The sequence below is a fragment of the Arachis stenosperma genome, chromosome 8, assembly GCF_014773155.1.
Source record: "Arachis stenosperma cultivar V10309 chromosome 8, arast.V10309.gnm1.PFL2, whole genome shotgun sequence".
Classification (NCBI taxonomy): domain Eukaryota; kingdom Viridiplantae; phylum Streptophyta; class Magnoliopsida; order Fabales; family Fabaceae; genus Arachis; species Arachis stenosperma.
This window is the reverse complement of record NC_080384.1, coordinates 38,184,157-38,211,281: the sequence shown is the minus strand read 5'-3', so window position 1 is coordinate 38,211,281 and position 27,125 is coordinate 38,184,157. Positions and strand designations below refer to the sequence as shown.

The window sequence follows — 27,125 nt, the reverse complement described above, 5'->3', positions numbered from 1 at the left end:
TTGAAGATTCTTACCACGGGTTTAAGGACAAATATTTTAAGGTCCGCACTGTCAAAGGTCGTCATCCCTTTTGGTTGTCGTTGGAGGGGGTACGGCTCATCCCGACCTATTGGAATTTCGGAGCAGGGTCCAATACCTTTATTAAGGTAACCTATGGAGGTATGTCGGCGGTGGATAAGCAGATTGCCGAGGTGTTGATGGCAGTCTTTGGGAAGAACCAAGTAAATCCCCACCTCCTCATGGGTGACCGGGAGTCCGGTCGTAATTATATCTGTGAGAAACTTTTACTTTACCTTTTATCTTTTTGCTTTTGCTGATAACTTGCTGCGATTAACCGACCTTCTTTGCTTTCCTGCAGTGGAGATGTCTGCGTCGGTGACGGGCCTTCCCGACTTGTTTCAAACTTTCCTCTGCGGCAGCGACGACGAAGGGGATAAAGAAAAATCTGCTGCCGAGAAGCCTGCGGTTCTTCCGGAGGGCAAGGCTACTTCCGAGCAAGAAGCTGCGGCTGATGGAACCGGGACCTCGACCCAAACTCCCCAGGTCGGGGGCGACGCAGCAGTTCATGCCTCCCCCTTTCGTGAAGTGATAGGCACCGGGGGTTCGGCGTCTAACCTGGATGTTGATGAGGAGGTGGAAGAGGTCCCCAGCCTTAAGAGGAAGAGGAAGACGTCCTCCAGTCCCGAGGGAGCTCTTACCGTCATGGAGAGGAACTTTGATGCCGGGAACTTTATTGATTCCCAGCTGATCCCCGGTACCGAGGAGCACTTCCATGAGTCTTCCCTTGCCGGGCAGGCGAGGTGGATGTACCGTACCCTCTTGCGTGGCGCCGTGATAGCCCGGAAGGCAGAGTTTGAGCTATCCGGGATGGAGTCCCTCCGCAGAAGGTTAGAATCTGCTGGGAAAGCGAATAATGAACTAAAAAGTGAAGTTGAAACTCTCCGGGAGCAGTTGACCCAGTCAAATGAGAAGCTTGACGCCGCCGAAAAAAAGGCTACTGCCGCCGAGAAGAAAGCTGCCACTGCTGAGGAGAAGTTGAAAGAGTCGGGCGCCACGGTTTCTCGTCTTGTCGAGCGTGAGATGACCTTGGAGAGCCAGGTCGGTGCTGCGCAAAAGCGGGTGGCCGAGATAGAGAAGGAAAAGCAGGTCGTGGAGGCCGAATTAGCAGCGTGGAAGGCCAAGTACAAAGATGTTTTGAAGCAGGGGAAGGGTGCAATTTTGGCGACCGAGGAGGCTCTTAAGGCTCAGGTCAAAGTCATTGCTCCCGAATTTGATACGTCGGCGATTGGTGTTCTCAAAATCATTCAGGATGGCAAAGTTGTCGACGCCCCCAAGAAATGAATCCTCTGTTTGAAATTTTTGTTTAGCCGTTTTGTTTTGGCCTATGAACAGTTTTGATTTTAGCCGTTTTGGCTTATGAACAATTTGATTTTGGCCGTTTTATTTTGGCTTGTGAACAATGACCTTTTTTAGTCGTTTGCTCGTGTTGTCGTGGTAAACTCTTTCTTATTCGTCTAGTCGTTTTATCGTTTCTATCAACCGTTTTTGGTTTATTGTCGTCGTTTATGTTAATGGCCCATGGCCTTTCTCACCAGCGGGGTTAACGGGTTCCCGGGGTGATCAGTCCCGGGGTCGCGCGTCGTCGCTGGTTGTGACGAGATAGTTTATCTGGAGAATTGAGTGACAAAACAGAATAGAAAGTTTGCACAAGTATATCTTATTCGGTAATCGTATAAAGGACTCGTAAGTCGCTTTGATAAGTTCAAAAGTTAAATTTGCAAATTGACTACTTAGCTAGGCTGGTCGGCTCGTCGTGCCATCCTTTAGGAGTAGAATCTTCTTAGATTGTTCGCGTTCCATGTTCTCGGGACTTCCTTGCCGTCAAGCCTTTCTAACTTGAAGGCTCCTTTTCCCATCACTTTTTTGACTCTGTAAGGGCCTTCCTAGTTTGCCGCTAGCTTGCCTTCTCCAGGAGCCGGCAAGCCGATATCATTTCGCCTCAGGACGAGGTCGTCTGGCTCGAATTCTCTCTTGAGCACTTTGGTGTTGTATCGCAGAGCCATTCTTTGTTTCATCGCCGTTTCTGTCAAATGGGTCATTTCCCTGGCTTCATCTATCAGGTCTTTTTCTATGGTTTCCTCCACTCCTTTCAAAAGTAACCGCGGGCTCGGCTCACCGATCTCTACGGGTATTACTGCGTCCACCCCGTACGTTAGTCGGAAAGGAGTTTCCCTAGTGGAGGATTGCTCAGTTGTTCGGTAGGACCAGAGAACCGCTGCTAGTTCATCGGCCCAAGCGCCCTTTTTATTGTCAAACCTCTTTTTCAGCCCTGAAAGGATAACCATGTTGGCGGCCTCCACTTGTCCGTTCGTCTGAGGGTGTTCTACCGAAGAGAACCTTTGCTTTATACCCAGGCCGTTGAGAAATTCCATGAACTTTTTGTCAGTAAATTGCGTGCCGTTATCTGAGATGACGACTTCCGGTATTCCGAATTGCGTTATCACCTGCCTCCACATGAATTTCCTGCAATTGGACGAGGATATGCTAGCTAGTGGTTCGGCTTCTATCCATTTGGTGTAGTAGTCAATTGCGACTACGAGGTATTTGACTTGCCCAGGGCCGACCGGGAGGGGCCCTAAGAGGTCGACTCCCCATTGAGAAAATGGCCGGGAGGTCGTTAGCAAGCTTAACTCGGAGGCCGGCGCCCTGGCAAAATTGGCGTTTTGTTGGCACTTTACACATTTTTTAACAAACTCTTTGGAATCCGCCATCATCGACGGCCAATAGTACCCGGCTCGGATTAGTTTCCTCGCTAGGGCCTTGCCTCCGATGTGGTGCCCACAGCAGCCCTCATGGACTTCCCTGAGGACGTAGTCCGTCTGGTCGGGGTGCAGGCACTTCAGCAAGGGTTGGTTGAGCCCTTTCCTGAACAGCTGTCCTTGGATGACGGCGTATTTGGCTGCTTCCCTTCTCAATTTTGCCGCGTCCTTTTCATCACTAGGGAGTTTGCCGTGTTCTAGGAAGTCGGTGATGGGGTCTAGCCATGAAGGACCTAGGGTTGTCATGTGCAGTGTGATTGCCGGTTCTCTTGTCATGCCTTGGATGAGAGACCGGTTCCCTTCCCCTGGCTTAGTGCTGGCCAACTTTGATAGGAGGTCTGCCCGTGTGTTCCTTTCCCTAGGTACGTGGTGGACCGTGACCTCTTCGAAGTTTTGGCTCAAGCTTTTAACCTTTTCCAAGTATTTCTGTAGCAAAGGGTCTTTGGCTTGGTAGCTACCGTTTACTTGGGAGGTGACGACTTGGGAATCGCTGCATACTTCTAGTCTTCTTGCGCCGACTTCTTCTGCTAGGGTTAGGCCTCCTATAAGGGCTTCATATTCTGCTTGGTTGTTCGAGATGGGAAACTCGAACCTGACCGACTGTTCGTATACAACCCCAATCGGGCTTTCCAGGATGATCCCGGCACCTCCGAAGGTCTGGTTGGAGGCTCCGTCCACGTGGAGCTTCCACCGTGTACCCACTTCTTCGCTTGGATCCCCCGTTACTTCTACTAGAAAATTCGCCATCGCCTGCGCCTTGATGGCTTGCCGGGATTCGTATCGTATGTCATACTGGGACAGTTCGATAGACCAAGTCATCATTCTTCCTGCCAGATCGGGTTTTTGGAGTACTTGTCGGATCCCTTGGTCCGTTCTCACGACAACTTGGTGACTCTGGAAGTATTGCTTTAACCTTCGTGAGGAGGTTAGAAGTGCTAGGGCTAGCTTTTCCAACTTGCTATATCTTAATTCTGCCCCTTGTAAGGCCCTGCTTATGAAATAGACTGGCTGTTGAGCTTTTCCGTCCTCCCGTACCAGAACTGCGGCTAGGGCTTCACTCGTTATGGCGAGGTATAGGTATAGTGGCTCCCCGTCCTTTGGCTTCCCGAGGACGGGTGGCGCCGCCAGGATTTCCTTGAAGTGCCGAAAGGCCTCTTCGCATGTGGGCGTCCATTCAAACGTCATCCCTTTCTTCATGAGGTTAAAGAATGGCAGGGCCTTTGTTGCCGAAGCTCCGAGGAATCGGGATAATGAGGTCAACCGCCCTGCCAATCTTTGGATGTCCTTGGTACAACCCGGGCTCTTCATCTGGAGTAGTGCCTGACATTTCTCCGGGTTGGCTTCTACCCCTCTCTGGGTTATCATGAATCCCAGGAACTTGCCAGCTTCCATGGCGAAGGCGCACTTAAGGGGGTTCAACCGCATGCCGTGTTGACGGAGGGACGCGAATACCCTTGCCAGGTCGTTCAAGAGGTCGTCAGGTCGTGTTGTTTTTGCCAGGATGTCATCCACATAGACTTCGACTGTTTTCCCTATGAGGTCATGGAATATCCTGTTCATCAGTCTTTGATATGTTGCTCCCGCATTTTTCAGGCCGAATGGCATTACCTTGTAGCAGAAAGTTCCTCCTGGCGTTATGAACGCCGTCTTGTCTTCGTCAGGACGGTGCATCGGTATCTGATTGTAACCCGAGTAGGCGTCCATGAAACTTAGATACCGATATCCTGCCGCGGCTCGACGAGTGCATCTATGTTGGGGAGGGGGAAGCAATCTTTGGGGCATGCTTTGTTAAGGTTAGAATAGTCCACGCACATTCTCCACTTGCCGTTGTGTTTTCTCACCAATACCACATTCGAGAGCCATGTCGAGTAGTCCACTTCCCGTATGAAGCCTGCTTCTAGGAGGCTGGCCGTCTGCCTGGCCACCTCCTCTGCTCTCTTCGCCGACATCTTCCTCCTCCGTTGGGCCACCGGGCGTGCTTCCGTCTTGACGGCTAGATGATGTGAGATGATTTTTGGGTCTATGCCCGGCATGTCGGCTGGTGTCCAGGCGAACAAGTCACTGTTGGCTCTTATCATTTCGATCAAGGGTTCCTTCAACTCATGGGGGAGGTTCTTGTTAACGAATGTGAACTTTTCCACTTCGTCACCAATTCTAAACTTCTCCAGATCTCCTTCTGGTTCTGGCCTCGGCTTGTCGTCCACTCTGGCATCGAGGTCGGCTAGGAACACACCAGATGCTTCCTTGGACTTCTTTCTAAGGGAGAGACTGGCGTTGTCACAAGCGACCGCCGTCTCGAGGTCTCCCCTTATAGTCCCTATGGATCCGTCGTCGGTAACAAACTTCATGACTAGCAGCTTTGTGTTGATTATGGCTTCGAAATCGTTGATTGTTTTTCTTCCCAAGATGATGTTGTAGGCAGTGGAGTCTCGGAGGATTACGAACTCGGCCATCGCCGACCTTCGGCCTTGGGCCTGCCCCACCGAGATTGGTAGGGATATTACTCCGTCCGGTTTGATGAAGTGGTCGCCCAATCCGATGACCCCGTGCTGGTGAGTCGTCAGGTCGGCATCTTTTAGCCCTAGTGCGTCGAACACGTTGCGGAACATGATATTTGAGTCAGCCCCTGTGTCGACGAGGATCCGTTTGACGAGGCCGGTTCCCACTCTGGCCGTAATGACCATGGGGGGTTTTCCGGGGCGTCGTTGAACCATTGGTCTTCCGGGCCGAAAGAAATGGAGGGAGGTTTCTTAGAGCTTTGCACTGGCGGGGATGAGACCGTCAAAACCTTAACGTCTTTTCTCTGTGCCGACCGGGATCTTGGCGCGGCGTTTTTGGCCGTTACCACGTTTATCACAGTGAGGCCGTGGTCTCTGTCTTCGGGTTCCTGTCGCCGTTTGGCCGAACGGGTTTTGCCTTCTTCGTCTTGATCGCGATAACGTCTTCTCGGCTCCCTGATGAGGTGGGAGAACGCGGCTAGCTTTCCTTCCCTTATCGCTTGTTCTAGTGCCTCCTTCAGGTCAAAACAGTCATGTGTTTGATGGCCATAACCCTTATGATAATCACAATAGAGGTTCTTATTTCCTCCCGTACGGTCCTTAAGTGGTCGGGGTTTCGGCAGGATTCCCTTCTCCGCTATTTGTTGATAGACTTCCACGATGGGGAGAGTGAGTGGAGTGTAGTTAGTGAATTTCCCGACCCGGGAGAACGGTCGAGGTGCCCTGTTCGATGCCTCCTCCCTAGCTTTTTCCTTTGCTCTTTCTCCGTCGCCTGGTTGCCGAGCTTGGCTGTAACTGGACTGCCGCTTATTGGCAGCCACGACTCGGCTGACTTCCTCGTCGTTTATGTACTCCTTGGCTACCGTCTGGATCTCATGCTTCGTCCAAACCGGTTTCGTGGTAAGGTGTTTTCGGAAGTTCTCGTTGAGGAGGCCGTTCGTTAGGCAAAGGCTGGCCACCGAGTCGGTTAAGCCGTCGATTTCCAAGTATTCGTCGTTGAACCGATCTAAGTACCTCCTCGTCGGTTCTCCTTGTCTCTGTGTTACCCCTAGGAGGTTAATAGGGTGCTTGGCCTTCGCGATCCGCGTTGTAAATTGGGCAAGGAATGCGCGGCTGATGTCTGAGAAGCTGTATATGGAACCTTGTGGGAGGCCGTTAAACCATCTGATCGCTGGCCCTGCTAGAGTTACCGGGAAGGCGCGGCATCTTACTTCGTCCCCCACTCCCTCCAGATTCATCCTGGCCTCAAAGGCCGTGAGGTGTTCTAGAGGGTCTTGAGTTCCGTCGTACCTCATGTCCGTTGGTTTGTCGAAGTGTTTCGGCAACCGGACCTCGAGGATAGATCGGTGGAACGGGGTGACGCCCATTATCACGGGTTGTCGTGTCCTCTCGGTTCTTCCTTCCCCGTCTTCGTGACCTCTTGCCGCTCGGCGGGTTGGTCTGCCGCGGGAGTAGATGATCGTGTCATTTCGTCTTCTCATTATGGGTGACTCCTCCCGCGTGCTCTCCGCTTCCGTCCGGGATGCGGATGTACGCCGCGGGCGGCTTCGGTGAGAGTCTTCCTCTTCGCTCCCGGGAGATGGGGTATAGCTGGGATCGGTAGACCGTCCATCCCGCTCCCGGTCCGCCAGCTGTCGTTCTAGGTTCTGGACTCTGTGGCGTAGCTCCTGCATTATTATGGCGCTATCGCCTCCCGTTCCCCCGAATGGTCGTGTTCTCGTGTGTTGTTGGGGGGATCTCCGCCTCCCCCTTTGCGAGGCGACGGAGGCTGCTCCCTCCGCTCCGGCTGCTCGAGCTCGGTCGCCGGGACCTAGCGCGACCTCCATTTAGGCAGGGGTCCCCACAGATGGCGCCAATGTTCGGTTGTCGGGTTCCGGACAGGTCGGGTGTGCAAGTAAGGGGGCGGGGACGCCTTAGTTTGGGTCGCACTGGTTGCGGGTGAGTTGAGCAGACGAGCACTCGTCCTGGAGAGAGGATGAGGGGGGGATGCCACCTGCAAAGACACTCTGACGCTCAAGTCAGCGACGTGCAGGCGGGTAGAATAATGAGGTGAAAGGATATGACGTACCTCGTGGGAAGAGCCAATCTTCCCTTTATATACATGTCAGTAATGGGTCCCTTATGGGAACAGGCCCATATTCTCAAGGACGTTGTCCTGCAGCCGCGTGCGAGCCGTACAGGACGCGTGTCCGGGCCGGTTGGAGGGCGCGCAGCCGGGTCGGGTAGAGCTTGGGTCGGGTCGACCCGTGCGGACCTCGGGCCAGGCCGTAACATGTTAAATTATGAATTAAATTTAACATCTTAAAAAAATAATAATTAAGATTGTTGTTTATTAATTATAAATTTAAACTTAATTTAAAATAATATAATTATAGATAGATAAAATTATAATAATAATGTATTAATGTAACATTATACTTTGTAATAAAAAGAAATATGAACTTAGCAACAGCAAAGACAATACAGAGTAAAGAAAAAAATTTCACTCATTTTTTTTACGGAACCCAAACTCCATATATATATATATATAATATATATTTTAATTTTTATTGCCCATAACATGCATGTTAACTTGCTTCAAATCCTTCATGAATCAGTAGACAGTAGTGTATATGTAAAGTTATGCCGCCGAAACAAGATAAAAGTATATCCAAATACATGTAATTTTTCATGTGCTTACTTTCTATTTTTCAAAACTCACTACCGAATAATACGTGGTACACTGGTGTTCCAATAAAGTAAACGAAACACTTAAAAATTTTCCTCTATCAATATACTTATCTGTGTATCAAATAAGTTTGTGTCTTCTAATAATATCTCTTTGTATTTATATTTTCAAAGACAGCTTAAGAATACTGTAATGTCTGAATTTCCATAACAGCACCATCATTATTGGCATTATTATTCAAAGCGCATCCATGATTATGAGACACCAAAGTGACCAAAAAGTCAAAGATATCAGTGGCGACGACGGCGGATGCCACGTCATCTTTATGCAAGGTTCTCCTCTTTCCATGGATGGCGACGATCCAAGACCTTCTAGTAAGTTCCTCAATGAAGAGCTCACAAGCCTTTGAGAAAACAATAGGTGCCTCACCAGAAATCATCTTAACATCTTCACCAGATTTCTTCATGATCTTCTTGATCCTTGCCAATGGCAAAGAGTGTGGCCCTGTTCTTCCAGAAATGCCCCCACATAGTATCCCGGAATATGCACCTGCTTGTCTCATATTGTTCTCTCTACAATAATAATAGTATACAGTTTTAATGTTGTCTATGTGTTTTAGTGTTATCTATATATATACGCTATGGTTTGCATGCTATTGGTATATTGAAGTTTTCACTACAATAACATTGCCGGCCAGCCTGCTTGAGCCGGCTAATTGAATTCTAATGAAAAATAAATTATTGAAGATTCTTAGTTGTACATTTTGATTGTTGATTAGACTGCATACCATAAAATTATTGATCATTTTCCCTGTGTATTATTATTATTATTATTATTATTATTATTATTATTATTATTATTATTATTATTATTATTATTATTAAGCTTAGTGCATGTATTCAAAATGAATAATGTCAGGTAGTAATTAATCTTTTTCAGTTAACATCAGTTCATTTTTTTAAAATTATTTTTTTATTTTAAATTTTTTATCTTAAATCATTAATTTTTAAAATTAAATTTTAAATTATAAACATAAAGACTAAAATTGAATGATGTTGGATAACTAAAATCACGGAGTAAAAGAGTGCACGAAAAGTGATTGTGTGGTTCTTTGAGCTTTTAGCTTTTCTCTGCAAAAAGAGTATCAATTATTCATATGTTTTCAACAAACCGAAGATCTCTCTCGAACTGAAAAGATTCAGGAATGAAAACGAAATGTCTTAGAATTCACAACATAACTTGTTGGATTAAGATATTGGTTTTGGGTATATAAATATAATGATAAATATTTATTGGGTTAAAATTCTAAATTCAATTTAATGTGTGTATGTTAGCGGTGTAGGCTCAATATTTTATCTCTCAGTCTAAATTTATGTTGTTTCAGCAAATATTCAATACACCAATTTAAAGTTTCAGTACAATATATTTAAGAAAAAGTTTAGGGGCCAGCAATTTTTGTAGTTTAGTGGAGCAAAATGAAAAAGTATTGCATATCAAAAAAGATAACTATGTACAACGAGTAAAATCGGCAAGAAAAATGAAGAGGCAGTGAACTAATTTAATGAAGCAAGCTTCTCACTGTATAACTGGTTCTCAACAATATTTGAAGGCAAGAAAAATTAAATAGAATGACACTTGAGCTAAAATATTTTTCTTTAACTTTGTACTTCATTTGAAATTTCAGTGTTATGGTAATCTATTGTTCATCTTTTTGTAACGGAGAAAAAGACATATCAAGGTGAAGAGAAAATTGAAAAATTCATGAGAGTAAAAGAAGCAAGAGAGGTGCATTGAAAAAACCAAAAAAAAAAATTTTGTACTTGTTACTTGATGAATTAGAATTAATTTTCTTTGCCAAATTGGGATAGCACTCAGTAGCTGATTGAACTAGTGGGTTCTCCTTTATTGATGCTTGGTGATGGTTAGGTTTGAGCAGAAATTTAGTGGTTGGTACTAAATAAATTAGGATATAATTCATTGGTATTTGTGTATGTAATCAGTTTGATTATAGTGAAAATTCTACCATGGTTGTGGTGGAGTAGGTTTCATGGCACAAGAAAAGTAAATAAGAATACATACTTGTCTCATTCTCTTCCTCCTTACTTTATTATATTCTAGTTTTAAAGACAAAAAGTAAAAAATCTCTTGCATAATCTGCTTCCGCAAAAAATTGTTAAAAGAACTTATTTTCTAATAAACTTGATTCAACTCCCTTATCAAGTTCTAGCATTACCATCAATTGGTATCAAGAGCCCGATCTCAAAGAGTCAAGCTTCACAACTTGAAACAAAGATCCATGGCTATCAACATGGGTACAAACATCATGGCATACATGCTCATTGAAGGTCAGTTTAACAATAGACTTTTCTACTTCAACGGTATAGCAACTACTCATATTAGAAAGAGAAAATGAGAATTTTTGTGCAGTCAATTGACTACAATATCTGAAAGATTATTGTTAAGGATCTGATATCCCAACAAAACAAAATGTTGATGAAGATGTGGTACCAAATGAAGACAATGAATAGATAGAGAAATAGAAGAAGAAGATTAAACTCAATGCAAAGGCAATCAAACTAAGGCACTATGCAATAAATTTTGAAGAGTATAGCAAAATTTTAAGGTGAAAAACTACAAAAAAAAATTATAGGACAAGGTGAAACTCACCCATGAAGAAAAACAAGTGAGAGAGACAATAATAGACATGCTGGTGAAGGAGTACAAAATGTTCCTCATGAAGGAGGATGAAAACATTGATCAGATGTTCAAGAGGTTTTTAATATTCATCAACAACATGAATGCCTTGAAAAAAAAGCTATTTTAAAGATACTTTAGTAAAGAAGATCTTGAGGAATCTCACTAAAAAATAGAAAGTGAAAAGTATTGCCATCTTTGGAAGGAATGATTTGATAAAAATCATTATAATGAGCTAAGAGGTAAGCTGTTGGTCTATAAAACTACCTACATGTCTCAAGACAGAGATAACAAAAAAAAAAATATAGTATTGAAGTCAAGAATGATAGCTAAAGAAAAAAAGAATCTGATGACAGTATCTCAGATGAAGAGATGGTGCTATTTGCAAGAAAAATGAGGAGTTTAATGAGATTCAAAAGCAAACGCAAAGAAACTACTTCATCCAAAGATTTTAAAAAAGGATCAATCCAAATTTACTTGTCACCACTACAAGGAGCCAGGTCACTTCAAGTCTGACCGCCCTCAATTGAAAAAAGACGAAAAATCAAAGAAGGGCAAAAAGAAGGTGATAATGGCAACTTAAAAAAATTTTAAAAATGATGCTGATTCGGAAGATGAAAAAAATTCTGATCATGAGGCTCAAATGTGCTTGATGGATGATCACACGGACATGGATAAGGTAGATCTCTTTGATTTACCCACTAATGAACTGCATTCTATTATCAAAGATTTTATTGTGAACTCAAAAATTTTTTTTGATAAATATGTTAAGTGCAAGAAAGATAATGAGATATTAAAAGATGAAAATAATTTTTTATTAGAAAAAGTAAAGGCAACCGAAGCTTTTGATGAAAAATCTTTGAAAGAAAAAAAATGATGCTTTAAGAGATGAATTAAATAAATTCAAAATCAAGCATTCAGTCTTAGCCTCTATTAATTTAATTGCTGAAAATAAAAAATTGAATGAAAAAAATTAAAAATCTTAATAGAGATCTAGCACAATTTATTTAAGGTTCAAAAAATTTTGACAAATTACTTATTTGTCAAAAGATGTAATTTTGAAAACTCTGAACTTAAATTTAAAGAGGAAAGCAAATTTGTTATTGAACAAATATTTCAAAAAATTAAAATTTCCTCTTTCAAGAATGTTAAGTCTAAAATTTTCAGAAACCCTCTAAATTTCAGCAATTAGGAATCATTGCTATAAATGCAATAAAAATGGTCATATTCCTCAACAATGCTTTTTTTTTAGGTCTTTTGGTGATAACAAATTGTATAAAATTGTTCATAATTATAATGCTCTAGGACAACCAAAAATATTTCACATAAAATGATTCAAATAGATTTGGATACCTAAGATTAGTTAAAGAACATATAAGTTTGCCTTACATCTAAGAAGAAAAAGAACATGTGATATCTTGATAGTGGATGTTCAAGACATATGACTGAAAAGACTACCTTCTTCATCAAACTCAACAAATATGATGGAGAATTTGTCACTTTGGGAGATGATGGTAAAGGTAAAATAATTGTCATTGATAAGGTTGGCAAAAATTTTTCTACTTGTATAGATAGTATTTTCTAGTAGATAAGTTAAAGCATAATCTCTTGAGCATAACTCAACTATGTGATATTGGATATGTAATAATCTTTAGAAAATTAGATCGTAAAGTCATAAATGAAAAAACAGGGGTTATTTTGTTTATAGCAAAAAAATGTGACGATGTATATGGTATCATTCTAAATTATCTTAAGATTCAAAATGTAACTTATTTTTCTTCACTGGAATCTGAAAAATAGATGTGGCACAAGAAATTAGAATATGCTAGTATGTTCTAAATCTCTATACTCGTCAAAAGAGAATTAGTTAGAGGCCTTTTTAACATTAAGTTTGATAAATACATCACATGTGATGTTTATCAAATGAATAAACAAACTAAAATTTCTTTCAAATCCAAAGAAGGTGTCTATACTAAGAAACTATTAGAATTGTTACATCTTGACCTATTTGGACTTATTAGTGATGAGTTTGAAAAACTCTAAACCAAATTGATGATGATCAAACATTATTAACAGCAAAATTATTAAGCTAATTTTGATTAATGTGCTGATTAAAATAATTTTGTTGTGCAGATTTTGTTGGGCCGAAACAAAAGAAAATTAACAAAGCCCAACTGTTGCATTATTAATTCAGCTTTGTGTTAAAAAGCTAGTTATAATTGGGCCAGAATAATTGTTAATGATTGCAAGCCCAAACAAATGCTTTCTTGTTTGCTTCCTATGCTTGATCCGCTACACAACTTATCAGGAAAGCAAATGCTTACTAATTGGGCCAGCTTTTAATTTCAACACTACTAGCCCAAGTTTTACAAATGATGAATGTTTTCATTCTTGGTCCGAAACAAAAGGAAAAATGAAAGCTAAGTGCTTCCAACGGAACCAAGGTGTTAACCATGTGATGGATTTCAAAATCTATTACATTGTTAATTAATGCATGGGGAACATGAGAGAGAAAAATTCAGCTGATGTGATTGATGGTTATTATGACTTACACACCACTCAATAGGGAAGTAAAAGCAAGCTATGCCTAATTAATTTGATCAACCACTTTGTATTGCTTTTCTTTCAGATTCTTTATTTCTCTCTCATCTCTTTCTTCTTTTCTCTTTGGTCCTTGTCCAGTAAACCATGGACGTCGTGCTCTTCAACGAAGAAAAGGAAAGAGTAGCATGCATCAAGACCATCAAGCTAATGATGGCAAGAAAACATACCAAAAGAAAGATGAGCTGTGGCTAAGATGCTTACCAAATGTGGTTAGATTTGGTGAAGCTATCTTGAGCCTTTCATGCTCAAAAATGGAAGAAGAAGATTCGGCCAGCTAGAGGAGATTCTTGAAGCATGGCTTGTCTTTGATTCTGCTCAACCACCACAGGGAGTAGCTAGAGTGGCGAAGTGATGGTTGAAGGCAGGGATTGAAGCAGATGAAGTCATCATCATCATGAGGCATCAAGGGCCAGAAATCCATCTTGGAGAGCAAGCCAAGGATGGAGAGCCCGGATTGATGAAGGGTGATGATCAAGAAAGGACTAGAGGTAATTGCATGTTGGTTAATGCATGGTTATCTCTTCTCTCTCTGAGTGGCCGAACCGGTTCTGTTTGTTGAAGGAGGAAGAAAGTTGATTCGGTTTTGGCTTCAAGAGTGGAGGCTTTCTTCTTGTTTAAAAAGGGGAAACAACCACTGTTTGAGGCAAGGAGAAAATTTGAGAGTGCAAGGCACAGAGTTCTCAGAGCTACCTGAGCTAACAGATTTCTCTTCTCCTTCAATGTTCTCTGTTTTGTAATTTTTCTGTTTAATTTTGTCATGTCTTGAGTCTCATGGTAAAAGGCAAACAAGTGAGGTTTGTAATGAAAAAGCCATAGAGCAGAAAAAGGCAGAGAGTGCAAAATTAAAAGAAAAGCCATTGATGTCTTAGAGTTCCTTTGTACATCTTTGTTGTGTATCATGATTCTGTGGGAATCCCCTTGTAAGTTGGGTTAGCACTTTACAAGTTGTAATCAGATTGATTATAGTGAAATTCCATCATGTTTGTGATGGAGACTGGATGTAGGCTGCACTACACTTAGCAGCCGAACCAGGATATATCTGGGTGCAAGTTCTTTCTCTTTCTACTCCATTTCTGTTTTCTACCACACACGAGCAAAAGCCAGAATTATCTCGTGCCAAGTGACGAGACAAAACAAAAAGTCTCGTGGCAAGGGACGAGACAAAACAAAGTTGCTCGTGTCAAGTGACGAGCAAAAACAGAAAAGTCTTTTCTGAAGTTCAGCAAGTGCCAGCATTTAAAAAGAGGGCTAAGATTCAACCCCCCCTTCTCTTAGCCACTGAAACCATCAATTGGTATTAGAGCTTGGTCTCAAAGAGATCAAGCTTTGCAGCTTGGAGTAAAGATCCTCATGGCAGAAAACAGTGGCACAAATGTGTTATCATACAATCTGGCTGAAGGTCAATCAAGCAACAGACCTCCCCTCTTCAATGGGAAAAATTATACCTATTGGAAGGAGAGGATGAAGATATTTGTTCAAGCCGTGGATTACAGACTTTGGAAGATCATCTTGGAGGGTCCTAAATTTCCAACCACCACAAATGCTCAAGGTGTAGTCTCTCTTAAACCAGAAGCAAGCTGGACTGAGGAAGATAGGAAGACGGTGGAGTTAAATGCCAAGGCAACCAATCTGCTCAACTGTGCTATCAGCTTTGAGGAATACCGACGAGTATCACGATGCACAACGGCAAAGGAAATTTGGGACAAGTTGCAAATCACTCATGAAGGAACTACCATTGTAAAGAAGACTCGGACAGATATGTTAAACAGGGAGTATGAAATGTTTGCAATGAAGGAAGGAGAGTCCATTGATGAACTGTTCGAACGGTTCAATGTCATCACTGTTGGCTTAGATGCTCTTGGAATCACACATTCAGAATCTGTGCTAGTGAGAAGAGTGTTGAGATGTCTCACAAAAGAGTGGGAAACAAAAGCCTTAATTATTTCTGAGAGTAGTAACTTAGATTCTATGACACTTGATGATTTGAGAGGAAACTTACTTGCCTTTGAAAACTCCTATTTGAAAAAGGATTCAAAAAAAAAGGAATTGCTTTTTCTTCTGTGACTAACCCTCTGGATAATGAATCCAGTGATAACTCTTCTGAAAATGAGTTTGTGTTGTTTGCAAAAAAATTCAGGAAAATGGCAAAGCTCAAAAGCAAAGGCAGCAGCTCCAGGAGGACAAAGAAAGATCTTAGCAAGGTAACCTGTTTCAATTGCAAGGAAATGGGTCATTTCAAATCTGATTGTCCCAAGTTGAAAAAAGAAGAGAAGCCGAAAAGGGTGAAGAAGAAGGGACTGATGGCCACATGGGAAGATTTGGAAAATGACTCAGATGATGATAATGAAGAGTCTGAGACTAAATCACAGCACTGTCTCATGGCAAATGAGATAGATCAGGTATCATTTCAAAACTCCAACACTGAAGACCTTCATCTTATGATAGATCACCTTTCTGAAAAAATAAGATGTTTTCTAAATGAGAACCAAGATCTTGAACAGCAAAATTTCATTCTTAAAGCTGAAAATGATTTTCTCAAAGAAAAACTAAGAGAGGCCGAAACTGCTTGTGATCTTGTGGAAGAAAACAAGCTGTTAAAAGCCCAAGTTAGAAGCTGTGAAAGTGATCATTCCGTTCTCGCATATGTGAACTGTTTTAAGCAAAATGAAGAGTTGCACAAAGAGGTTAAGAGACTTAAAGATGACCTAGCCAAGTTCACCCAAAGTTCTGAAAATTTGAACCAAATTTTGGCTAGTCAAAAACCTCTTTATGATAAAACTGGGTTGGGTTTTTATAAATCTGAAAAATCACATTTTGAAAATATTGCTTCATCTTCAAATGATGTAACATATCAAGACCCAACTCACTTTAACAAAACTACAACTCCAAGATTTTGTAGAATGTGCAACCGAAGCGGTCATTTTCCAGTTCAATGCTTCTTTGGTGAAAGAATGATTGGTGACAAAGTTTACAAAGTTGTTTTTGATTACAATGATTTGGGACATAAGAGATGGTTTAACGTGAAAGGATCCAAGAAAATTTGGATACCTAAGGTCACTTGAGTTTATTTTGTAGGTCTGCCTAGCATCCAAGAAAAAGGAAAATATGTGGTACATGGATAGCGGTTGCTCTAGGCATTGACCGGAAAGACAACCTTCTTCATAAAGCTTGATGAATATGATGGAGGACTTGTTACCTTTGGTGATGATGCAAAAGGAAAAATAGTGGCTGTTGGGAAAGTTGGTAAAAACTTTTCTTCTTGTATAAATGATGTGCTGCTTGTAAATGGTTTGAAACATAACTTACTTAGTGTTAGTCAATTGTGTGATTTAGGTTTTGATGTTATCTTTAAGAAGTTTGTTTGTTTGGTTGTTTGTGAGAAAACTGGGGAAGTTTTATTTGAAGCTAAAAGATGCAATAATGTGTATGGATTAACTCTTGAGGATTTAAAGGAACAAAATGTAACATGCTTTACATCTTTTGAATCTGAAAAATGGCTTTGGCATAGAAAGTTGGGACATGCTAGCATGTACCAAATTTCTAAGCTAGTCAAAAAAGAATTTGGTTAGAGGAATTCCAAACATCAAGTTTGATAAGGATCTTACTTGTGAAGCTTGCCAATTGGGCAAACAAGTAAAATCCTCTTTTAAATTAAAAGATGGAATCTCAACCAAAAGGCCATTGGAAATGTTACATATTGATCTTTTTGGTCCTACTAGAACTCAAAGTTTGGGAGGTAAACATTATGGTCTTGTTGTAGTTGATGATTACTCTAGATTTGGTTGGGTACTTTTCCTTGCTCATAAGAATGATGCATTTTATGCCTTTTCCACCCTTTGTAAGAAATTTCAAAATGAAAAGGATTTGAAAATTGCCCATTTGAGAAGTGATCATGGAAGAGAATTTGAAAATCAAGATTTTGAAAAATTCTGTGATGACTTAGGGATTTCTCATAATTTCTCATGCCCTAGAACACCCCAACAAAATGGGGTGGTTGAAAGAAGGAATCGAAGCCTTCAAGAAATGACTAGGGCCATGCTATGTGAGAATGAAATTCCTAAATTTTTGTGGGCTGAAGCTGTGAACACAACATGTTATATTTTGAATAGAACAATCATTAGAAAAGGGTTAAAGAAAACTCCTTATGAGCTATGGAAAGGAACCCCTCCCAATCTTAAGTACTTTCATGTTTTTGGATGCAAATGCTTTATACTTAACAATAAAGAAAATCTTGGAAAATTTGATCCAAAATCCTATGAAGGAATGTTTGTTGGATATTCCACCACAAGCAAGGCTTATAGAATTTATCTCAAGGAACATAGGACAATAGAGGAATCCATACATGTTACTTTTTGTGATTCTAACTTAATTCCCAGTACTGTGATAGATAATGATTCAGATGGAGAAGGAGCTGGAACAAGCAAAGAAAATCCCAAATCTGTCCAGAATGAAGAATCTGCCAGTCCAGTTTTGTCTCGTCAGATTGAAGGAGAAACTCTCGATTTGTCTCCTGAGCAGGGACGAGAAACTGAAACAGTAAGACCACCAGAAGTTCATCAAAGCTCAACACCTGTTCGAAAGCCTAGAGAATGGAAGTCTATGAAGGGTTATCCTCATGACTTCATCATTGGTGACCCCTCTCAAGGAATAACAACAAGATCATCCACCAAAAGGCCAACCGAACCTAGCAATCTTGCTCTCTTGTCACAAATAGAACCCAACAATGTCAAACAAGCTCTTGAGGATCCATCATGGGTCAAAGCAATGCAAGAGGATCTTGCTCAATTTGACAAGAATAAGGTTTGGACACTAGTACCCCATCCGGATGGTAAGAAGGTAACGGGTACTAAGTGGGTTTTTAAGAATAAACTTGGTGAGGATGGACAAGTTGTTCGTAACAAGGCTAGATTAGTGGCCCAAGGTTACGATCAAGAAGAGGGTATTGATTTTGATGAGTCTTTTGCTCCGGTAGCTAGAATGGAAGCAATTAGGTTGCTTCTTGCCTATGCTGCCCATAAGGGTTTCAAAATGTTTCAAATGGATGTTAAATGTGCCTTCCTTAATGGTTTTATTGATAGGGAAGTGTATGTGGCTCAACCCCCCGGTTTTGAACATAAAGAATTTCCAAATCATGTTTTTAAATTAACTAAGGCTCTTTATGGTCTTAGACAAGCTCCAAGAGCTTGGTATGAAAGGCTTAGTGCCTTCTTGTTGGAAAATCATTTTCAAAGGGGAACCACCGACACTACCTTATTCATTAAAGCATCTAATGATGATATTCTTCTTGTTCAAGTTTATGTTGATGACATTGTATTTGGTTCGGCCAATGTTTCCTTGTGTGAAGAGTTTGGAAAACTCATGACTAGTGAGTTTGAGATGAGTTTAATGGGAGAGCTTACTTTCTTTCTTGGCCTCCAAATTAAGCAAACTCCTAATGGTACTTTTATTCACCAAGGAAAGTATGCAAAAGAACTTATCAAAAAGTTTGGCCTAGAAAATTCCAAATCAATGGGCACTCCTATGCATCCCAATACTAAACTTGAAAAAGATGATGATGGCCAAGATGTGGACGAAACAAGGTATAGAGGAATGATAGGTTCACTCATGTACCTTACCTCCTCTAGACCGGATATAGTCCAAAGTGTGGGTGTATGTTCAAGGTTTCAATCTCATCCAAAAGAATCCCACCTCACGGCTGTTAAACGCATCATTAGATACATTAAGGGAACTTGTAATTATGGATTATGGTATCCTAAATCTGATGACTTTTGTGCAGTAGGGTTTTGTGATGCAGATTATGCGGGAGACCGGGTGGATAGGAGGAGCACCTCCGGCATGTGTTGCTTCCTTGGAAGCTCACTCAACATGTGGTCAAGCAAGAAACAAGCCACAGTGGCTCTATCCACTGCTGAAGCCGAATATGTTTCCGCATCTGCTTGTTGTTCACAATTAATTTGGTTAAAAACACAATTGGAAGATTACAAATTAAAAATCAATAGTATACCCTTATTTTGTGATAATATGAGTGCTATAAACATTTCAAAAAACCCTGTTCTGCACTCAAGAACTAAGCACATTGAGATAAAATATCACTTTATTAGGGAACATGTGCAAAAGGGTACTATTGATATTCAATTTGTAAAATCTGAAGACCAAATTGCTGATATTTTTACAAAACCTCTCTGTGAAGACAGATTCTGTACCATGAGAAAAAGTTTGGGAATGTTTGATTTGAGTTTTATTGAAAATCTGTGAATTTGTGACTCTGTTCTGTTTTGCTCGTAGGTTTGGACGAGATAAAAATAAATGGCACAATGGAAGAGCTGTGGTCTAGGGGGAGGGAACGCAGAATTCAAAATTTTATGGGCCCCACCAAAATTTCCATAACCCTACCCTAACAGTTTTGTTGGTTATCTCTCTATGTACTTAAGAATCTTCCTTCTTGTGTCATAATATCTTCTTGGAAGTGGTTATTGTCAAATCAAATCCTTCTCTCCATCTAATCCCTTGATTTAAGGTAACCACTTTTCAGTTTTTTGATTTCAAAAGTTAAAAGGGAAATCATTTTTTTTGGGCAATAACCGCCCATAATGGTCATTAACCGCCCACTAATGATCATTATCTCCATCATTCTCTCTCTCCAAGCCACATTTAATGCGTCACCCACCTTGCTTCTCTCCCACTCCACTCGGTTATCAACCACACCCTTTCATATTCTCATTTCTCCATTACTATGAAAAAGAAAACCGCGCCAAGAAAGAGTGAGAGAATTCTTCTTTCTCGGAAACCATCAACACCTCAAACCCACACCCATATCCACATTCATTCAACCTCATCATCTTCTCCTTCACCACCATCCAAACAAACAACCACCATGAGAAAGAAGGTGGTTGCTCACAAGAGCTCAGGCCGAGGAAAGAACAAACAACCCGCAGTTGAAGAAGAAGAGCAAGAATCTCACACTTCTCCTACTCCTTCACCTCCTCCATCATCACCGAAGAAGACTACCCCCGGAAAAGGCTCAAAGAAAAATCAAGGGTTTGCACTAAATGACACAACCGAACCTCAGAACTTGGAATCCATGGAATTCCGAGACAAGTATGTCAAGTCTCACTCTCATTTTGATCCAAGCAGATTCAACTCATGCACATCTTATGAGTTTCACAAAGAGGTTGTGGAGAAACGTCACTTGTGCACTACATATCTTGTTAGTCTCGACAATCTCAAGAACACCAACATTCCCTCTCTGTTTGAACTTCTCAACTAGAAACCTCTGCTCCTTATCAAAAAGCCAGTGTACCCAGGTCTTGTTCGAGAATTCTATGCTAATATGCGACTCATTGATGGAACTCTTCATTCCTATGTCAAAAGGGTTCAAATAGCCCTTGATGCTGAGACAATTGGAGCGGCCCTGGGTTTCAAGGATGAAGGTCCGCGTGCATATATGGCGGAAAAATGGGACACACAAGTTGGTGTTTCACACAAAACCGTTCTCCAACATATTTGCAAGAATCTCTCTGGTTTGCATGGCACCATTCCAACCCACAAATCCCTTGGACCAATCAACTCCCTGCTTCACAGGATCATCACTCATATTCTGACACCCCAAAGCGGCTCACATAACCGAGTAACATTTTCTGACTGTCTCATATTGTTTGCCTTGGTTACTTCTACTCCTATCTCTTTTGGTTATATTATGATTAGACACATGTGGGATTCTGTTAGAAGCACCAGAAAGGCTAACCTGCCTTATGGTATGTTTTTAACTGGAATATTTGAGTACTTTAAAGTTGATTTGTTGAATGAGAAGGTAGAAAACGATGTGTCTACAATCCGAGGTGGAGGCATGACTAAAGAAACCAAAGGAAGAAAATCGGACAGTGAGCATGAGGGAAGGCCAGAATCTTCCAAAACCATCAGGTCCTTTCAACAGATCTTGGGAGAATTCTCAAACATGGCTGACATGATGTTTCGGTCTCATAAAGAAGCCCGGAAACAGGCTTATGAGAATGAGAAAGCTTGGAAAAACTGCAAAGAAAGGGTCAACTTGATGCTGGAACATCTTCACAAGGATTTGGGAGAAGAGAGTGAAGGAGGCGCTGAAGAAGAGGACATGCAATTCTCTGATGATTAGTGATTTTTTTTCTGTTTGATATTGGCTCCATTAGGCTCAATCTTTTTTTGTATAAGCATGACTTGATACTCACTGCTTTAGGATACTTCCTAGGATGCTTTGATACATTTCTGCTACTTTATCTTTAATATTTTGTTATGATAATTATGGTTTCTGCAGGTGCCCCTTTGATGACAAAAGGGGGAGGAAATTTAGGTTCCAAAATTGAAATTGGAACAAAACAGGGGCTGGAAAAACAGGGCAACAGGGGTTGAAATTTTCAGTTTGAAAATTCATGATTACCCTTGTTCAAAGAATACATGCATGTTGTTAATGCATCAGTTTTACTATGATTATTACTGTTTGAACTGCATGTTGAAGTTTATCATGATTAGTTTATTTGGCATTTGGATTATAATGATTGATTTATTTTGATGCCTGGCTGATTGATTCATCATTGATAAACTTGTTGGTTTAAAAATTTATTTTTGGCAGTTCCTTTAATTGTGTAACATATCAAAACTGCCTTGTTTTGTTCTTCAAATATTTTTCATCATATTGTTTTGCTCTGATATTCTAAACAGGAAAATGTTTGAAAAATATTTGGATAGCTTTGTGTTGTATGAATTAGTTTGAGCAGTAAATCAGTTATGATATCAAATGAGTTTTGATTATCAATTAAAACTGCTCATAAATCAAGCATTTAGCATTATAAAATTTGCTAAATAACATTGTTACTTGAAGCTTGATTTTAAATGTTACAGGTTTATGCTTCCCTTGGTAAAATAGCATATATTAAGGGGGAGCCTTGTGACATTTTGAAAGGGGGAGAAATTCAAAATCAAAGGGAGTATTCCTTACTCAATCTTTTAATTTCTTTCCATTTCAATTTTAATAATGTTTGTCATCAAGGGGGAGATTGATGAGTTTGGAAAACTCTAAACCAAATTGATGATGATCAAACATTATTAACAGCAAAATTATTAAGCTAATTTTGATTAATGTGCTGATTAAAATAATTTTGTTGTGCAGATTTTGTTGGGCCGAAACAAAAAAAAATTAACAAAGCCCAACTGTTGCATTATTAATTCAGCTTTGTGTTAAAAAGCTAGTTATAATTGGGCCAGAATAATTGTTAATGATTGCAAGCCCAAACAAATGCTTTCTTGTTTGCTTCCTATGCTTGATCCGCTACACAACTTATCAGGAAAGCAAATGCTTACTAATTGGGCCAGCTTTTAATTTCAACACTACTAGCCCAAGTTTCACAAATGATGAATATTTCCATTCTTGGTCCGAAACAAAAGGAAAAATGAAAGCTAAGTGCTTCCAACGGAACCAAGGTGTTAACCATGTGATGGATTTCAAAATCTATTACATTGTTAATTAATGCATGGGGAACATGAGAGAGAAAAATTCAGCTGATGTGATTGATGGTTATTATGACTTACACACCACTCAATAGGGAAGTAAAAGCAAGCTATGCCTAATTAATTTGATCAACCACTTTGTATTGCTTTTCTTTCAGATTCTTTATTTCTCTCTCATCTCTTTCTTCTTTTCTCTTTGGTCCTTGTCCAGTAAACCATGGACGCCGTGCTCTTCAACGAAGAAAAGAAAAGAGTAGCATGCATCAAGACCATCAAGCTAATGATGGCAAGAAAACATACCAAAAGAAAGATGAGCTGTGGCTAAGATGCTTACCAAATGTGGTTAGATTTGGTGAAGCTATCTTGAGCCTTTCATGCTCAAAAATGGAAGAAGAAGATTCGGCCAGCTAGAGGAGATTCTTGAAGCATGGCTTGTCTTTGATTCTGCTCAACCACCACAGGGAGTAGCTAGAGTGGCGAAGTGATGGTTGAAGGCAGGGATTGAAGCAGATGAAGTCATCATCATCATGAGGCATCAAGGGCCAGAAATCCATCTTGGAGAGCAAGCCAAGGATGGAGAGCCCGGATTGATGAAGGGTGATGATCAAGAAAGGACTAGAGGTAATTGCATGTTGGTTAATGCATGGTTATCTCTTCTCTCTCTAAGTGGCCGAACCGGTTCTGTTTGTTGAAGGAGGAAGAAAGTTGGTTCGGTTTTGGCTTCAAGAGTGGAGGCTTTCTTCTTGTTTAAAAAGGGGAAACAACCACTGTTTGAGGCAAGGAGAAAATTTGAGAGTGCAAGGCACAGAGTTCTCAGAGCTACCTGAGCTAACAGATTTCTCTTCTCCTTCAATGTTCTCTGTTTTGTAATTTTTCTGTTTAATTTTGTCATGTCTTGAGTCTCATGGTAAAAGGCAAACAAGTGAGGTTTGTAATGAAAAAGCCATAGAGCAGAAAAAGGCAGAGAGTGCAAAATTAAAAGAAAAGCCATTGATGTCTTAGAGTACCAACATGTTACTACACCTTTTGGATGAATGCCAGAGGGGGAAAAAGAGTTTTTATTTTCTTACTCAATACTAGAATATAATTTTGTTTCAGTTGAATTTATTTTAGTATTTAAATAGATAATGTAAGACTTGAATAAAATTTAATTTCTACTCTTCCTAGCCAATTTGTGGTAGTCTAATAGTTTTAAAATTGAGAGTTTGAATCTTACTTTATATAACATGAATATAAAATTTAATGTATGATAGCAAAATAGTTTTTGTATCGTATACATAAAATTAGCATATTCAAACTTTAAAATTGGCATGACTGGAGAAATTTCAAATTTCTAACAAGATTTATTTGGGTTTTGAAATAAGATGGTAATAATAAAGTTAGTGATTAGACAGCCTATGATCCATGCATAAGAAAGCAAATTGGCATGCATCCGTGGAAAGAAATAAATGAAATTGAAAGCATGAGTGTCATGTGATTCACAGAGCATTTTTCCGTATTCTTGTCCAATTTTGTCCCATTTTTCTTCCTCCTATCACTCCTTTGGATCCATGAGTCTCTACTTCTGGCTTTGCACGCACCATCTATAGTTCCATCTTTTCATGACAAAATTTGTAAAACAAAAGCTTATTATAGCCACGCTCATCAATTTCACCATATCAATTTCAAATTTTTATCTTATTTTATTCTTTTGGGATTCCAAGGACTATCAAACATGATGAAGTAGACCTGACATTACACATGACTCTCTAAGAAAATCTTGTTGGAATGGAATCTACACAAAAATAAAACTTTATAATTAATACGTGGTCTTCTTAACAAGCTAGGTTCGTTGGAGTATATTTATTATTGATGAGCTAATAACTAATTAATAAAGTATATTATATATTGTTCTATTCTCTTTAGTTTGTGTATTTATAAACTGCTCAACATGATTGAATGAAGCTTCTGTTAGGCCAACCGTGGAGAGCTCTCGACAATCGGGGAGATTCGGGGAGGAATCAAGTGAGAGAACATAAGATGAGATGACGCCACATCCAACTCAAAATCTTAAGGTGTCAAGTTAATGGGTCTCTCATCTTATAAACTCCTCACTCTTCCATGCTTTCTTAGATGTGGGACTAACTTCAACACTCCTCACACTTGCAACACTAACAGCTTCAAGTGAAAGTTAAGCAAATATTAGTCCCTAAGCTAGAGTTGTATTTATATTTATAGGGGCAGCGCAGCATCAAAAGTTGAGAAAAATTAAAGGCATACAATAATTAAACTAAGGAATCTTTATCTAATTTGGACATTTTGATAATATATAGAACTAAACAATTTGTAGAAGATTCTATTCCTCATCTTTGATTGATCCATATATACTGTACTTTTATTTGGTATCGATGACATTCGATTGATTAATTAGCAATCACGTTTAGAATTATGCCACACAAATTATTAAAAAACACAAACGAAACGAGTTTTGTTATTATCTAAAGATCGAAAAACTAGTGAGAACTAATTGTTAGATATGTGATTATTTATGTATTTTTTTATCAGTTTAAATTTAAAAAAAAGTGACATTATACATAGTATTAAAATTTTTATAACTTAAAAATTTAGAGTTTGATTTTTTTATAATAAAAAATTCTAGGATACGCAAAAAAAAAAGTCTATACTAAAATTTGTACAGACTCAAAAAGAGACTCTTATATAAAAAAATAAATTAAAAATATAACTATATATTAAATATATATAATCATTCATATATTTTTTTTATCAATTTAATCTTTTAGAAAAAACATTATGAGATAAGAAATAATTTTTTCTTCCTTTTTTTTCTTTTAAAAAAATTATATAGTTTACATATAACTATTTATATATTTTTATCTAATAATTTAAATTTTTAGAATAAGATTACACTTATCGAGAAAGAAGGGTTGCTAATATTGATCAGTTGAATAAAAATTAAGATACATTATTATGATATATATTATGTGACATATATATAGAATGTCATATATATCATGTATAATATCATCTAAGATAAAGAAATTAAAATTGCTAAGATAACACAAAAAGAAAAGAATAGAGTCAATTATGAGACAATTTGTAAGTGAAGACAAAATTTGTAGCTAGAAAGTAATTAGTCATGTAATATATAGAGAGTGTGGAGGCCCATGACAGGCTAGCTTTGTTAACATAATAATGAGCAATGCTTATAGATGCTCCATATCTTTAACGTTATTAATGTATGTATGTTCGATCTTGCTAGGGAAGTTAGAAAGTGAGATTTGGTAAAGTACTTTTAATCAGAGCGCCACCCCGAATCTGGGGCCAGAAGCAAAGTTAGTTTATAATACTCTCTGCCCAATGGCTGCAAAGTCCTAATGACATAAAAGTTTTTAATACCAATCATGTAGGAATAGGATTTAAATTATTTTAATACTATTATTTTCTTATTCTCTTCTATATATGTGCTGTGTTCTTGTCCATGTTCTTGGTATTTAATTAAAAGCATTCGTATACCCTAAAAATTAGATATTATATATATTTTATATAAATAATTATTTTTATTATATTTTTTAATTTAACAAATTAAAGAATAATTTATCATAAATTTAAATTTTATTTAAAAATTTATCGTTAATTAATAAATTATAACATGTATAAAACGAAATTAAAATTTTTGATAATTAAATAGACGAATAAATTAACTATTTGGTCAATTCTAATCGATTGTTATATATGTAATTAGTTTGAATGATTTTTAGTATATAATACTTCAAATTAAAGTTTAAATTGTTAAACAACGATATACAATAAATATTAAATTTTAAATTATTTATTTATAAAATTCAGCTGATGTGATTGATGGTTATTATGACTTACACACCACTCAATAGGGAAGTAAAAGCAAGCTATGCCTAATTAATTTGATCAACCACTTTGTATTGCTTTTCTTTCAGATTCTTTATTTCTCTCTCATCTCTTTCTTCTTTTCTCTTTGGTCCTTGTCCAGTAAACCATGGACGCCGTGCTCTTCAACGAAGAAAAGAAAAGAGTAGCATGCATCAAGACCATCAAGCTAATGATGGCAAGAAAACATACCAAAAGAAAGATGAGCTGTGGCTAAGATGCTTACCAAATGTGGTTAGATTTGGTGAAGCTATCTTGAGCCTTTCATGCTCAAAAATGGAAGAAGAAGATTCGGCCAGCTAGAGGAGATTCTTGAAGCATGGCTTGTCTTTGATTCTGCTCAACCACCACAGGGAGTAGCTAGAGTGGCGAAGTGATGGTTGAAGGCAGGGATTGAAGCAGATGAAGTCATCATCATCATGAGGCATCAAGGGCCAGAAATCCATCTTGGAGAGC

The 27,125-nt window shown here is 39.3% G+C and overlaps 3 protein-coding genes across 3 annotated transcripts; all 3 read right to left on the bottom strand.

The window, feature by feature from the left end:
- Positions 1-1,943: 1,943 nt before the first annotated feature.
- On the bottom strand, positions 1,944-4,424 carry LOC130945947 (uncharacterized). The gene has a single exon (XM_057874634.1). It carries the CDS (start codon positions 4,422-4,424, stop codon positions 1,944-1,946), a length of 2,481 nt encoding a protein of 826 aa, XP_057730617.1.
- Positions 4,425-5,400: 976 nt separating this feature from the next.
- LOC130945946 (uncharacterized) lies at positions 5,401-7,143 on the bottom strand. Its single transcript, XM_057874633.1, has one exon. It carries the CDS (start codon positions 7,141-7,143, stop codon positions 5,401-5,403), a length of 1,743 nt encoding a protein of 580 aa, XP_057730616.1.
- Positions 7,144-7,847: 704 nt separating this feature from the next.
- Positions 7,848-8,569, bottom strand: LOC130946906 (nuclear transcription factor Y subunit C-1-like). Its single transcript, XM_057875802.1, has one exon. It carries the CDS (start codon positions 8,545-8,547, stop codon positions 8,164-8,166), a length of 384 nt encoding a protein of 127 aa, XP_057731785.1. The 5' UTR covers positions 8,548-8,569; the 3' UTR covers positions 7,848-8,163.
- Between the last annotated feature and the right edge of the window lie 18,556 nt (positions 8,570-27,125).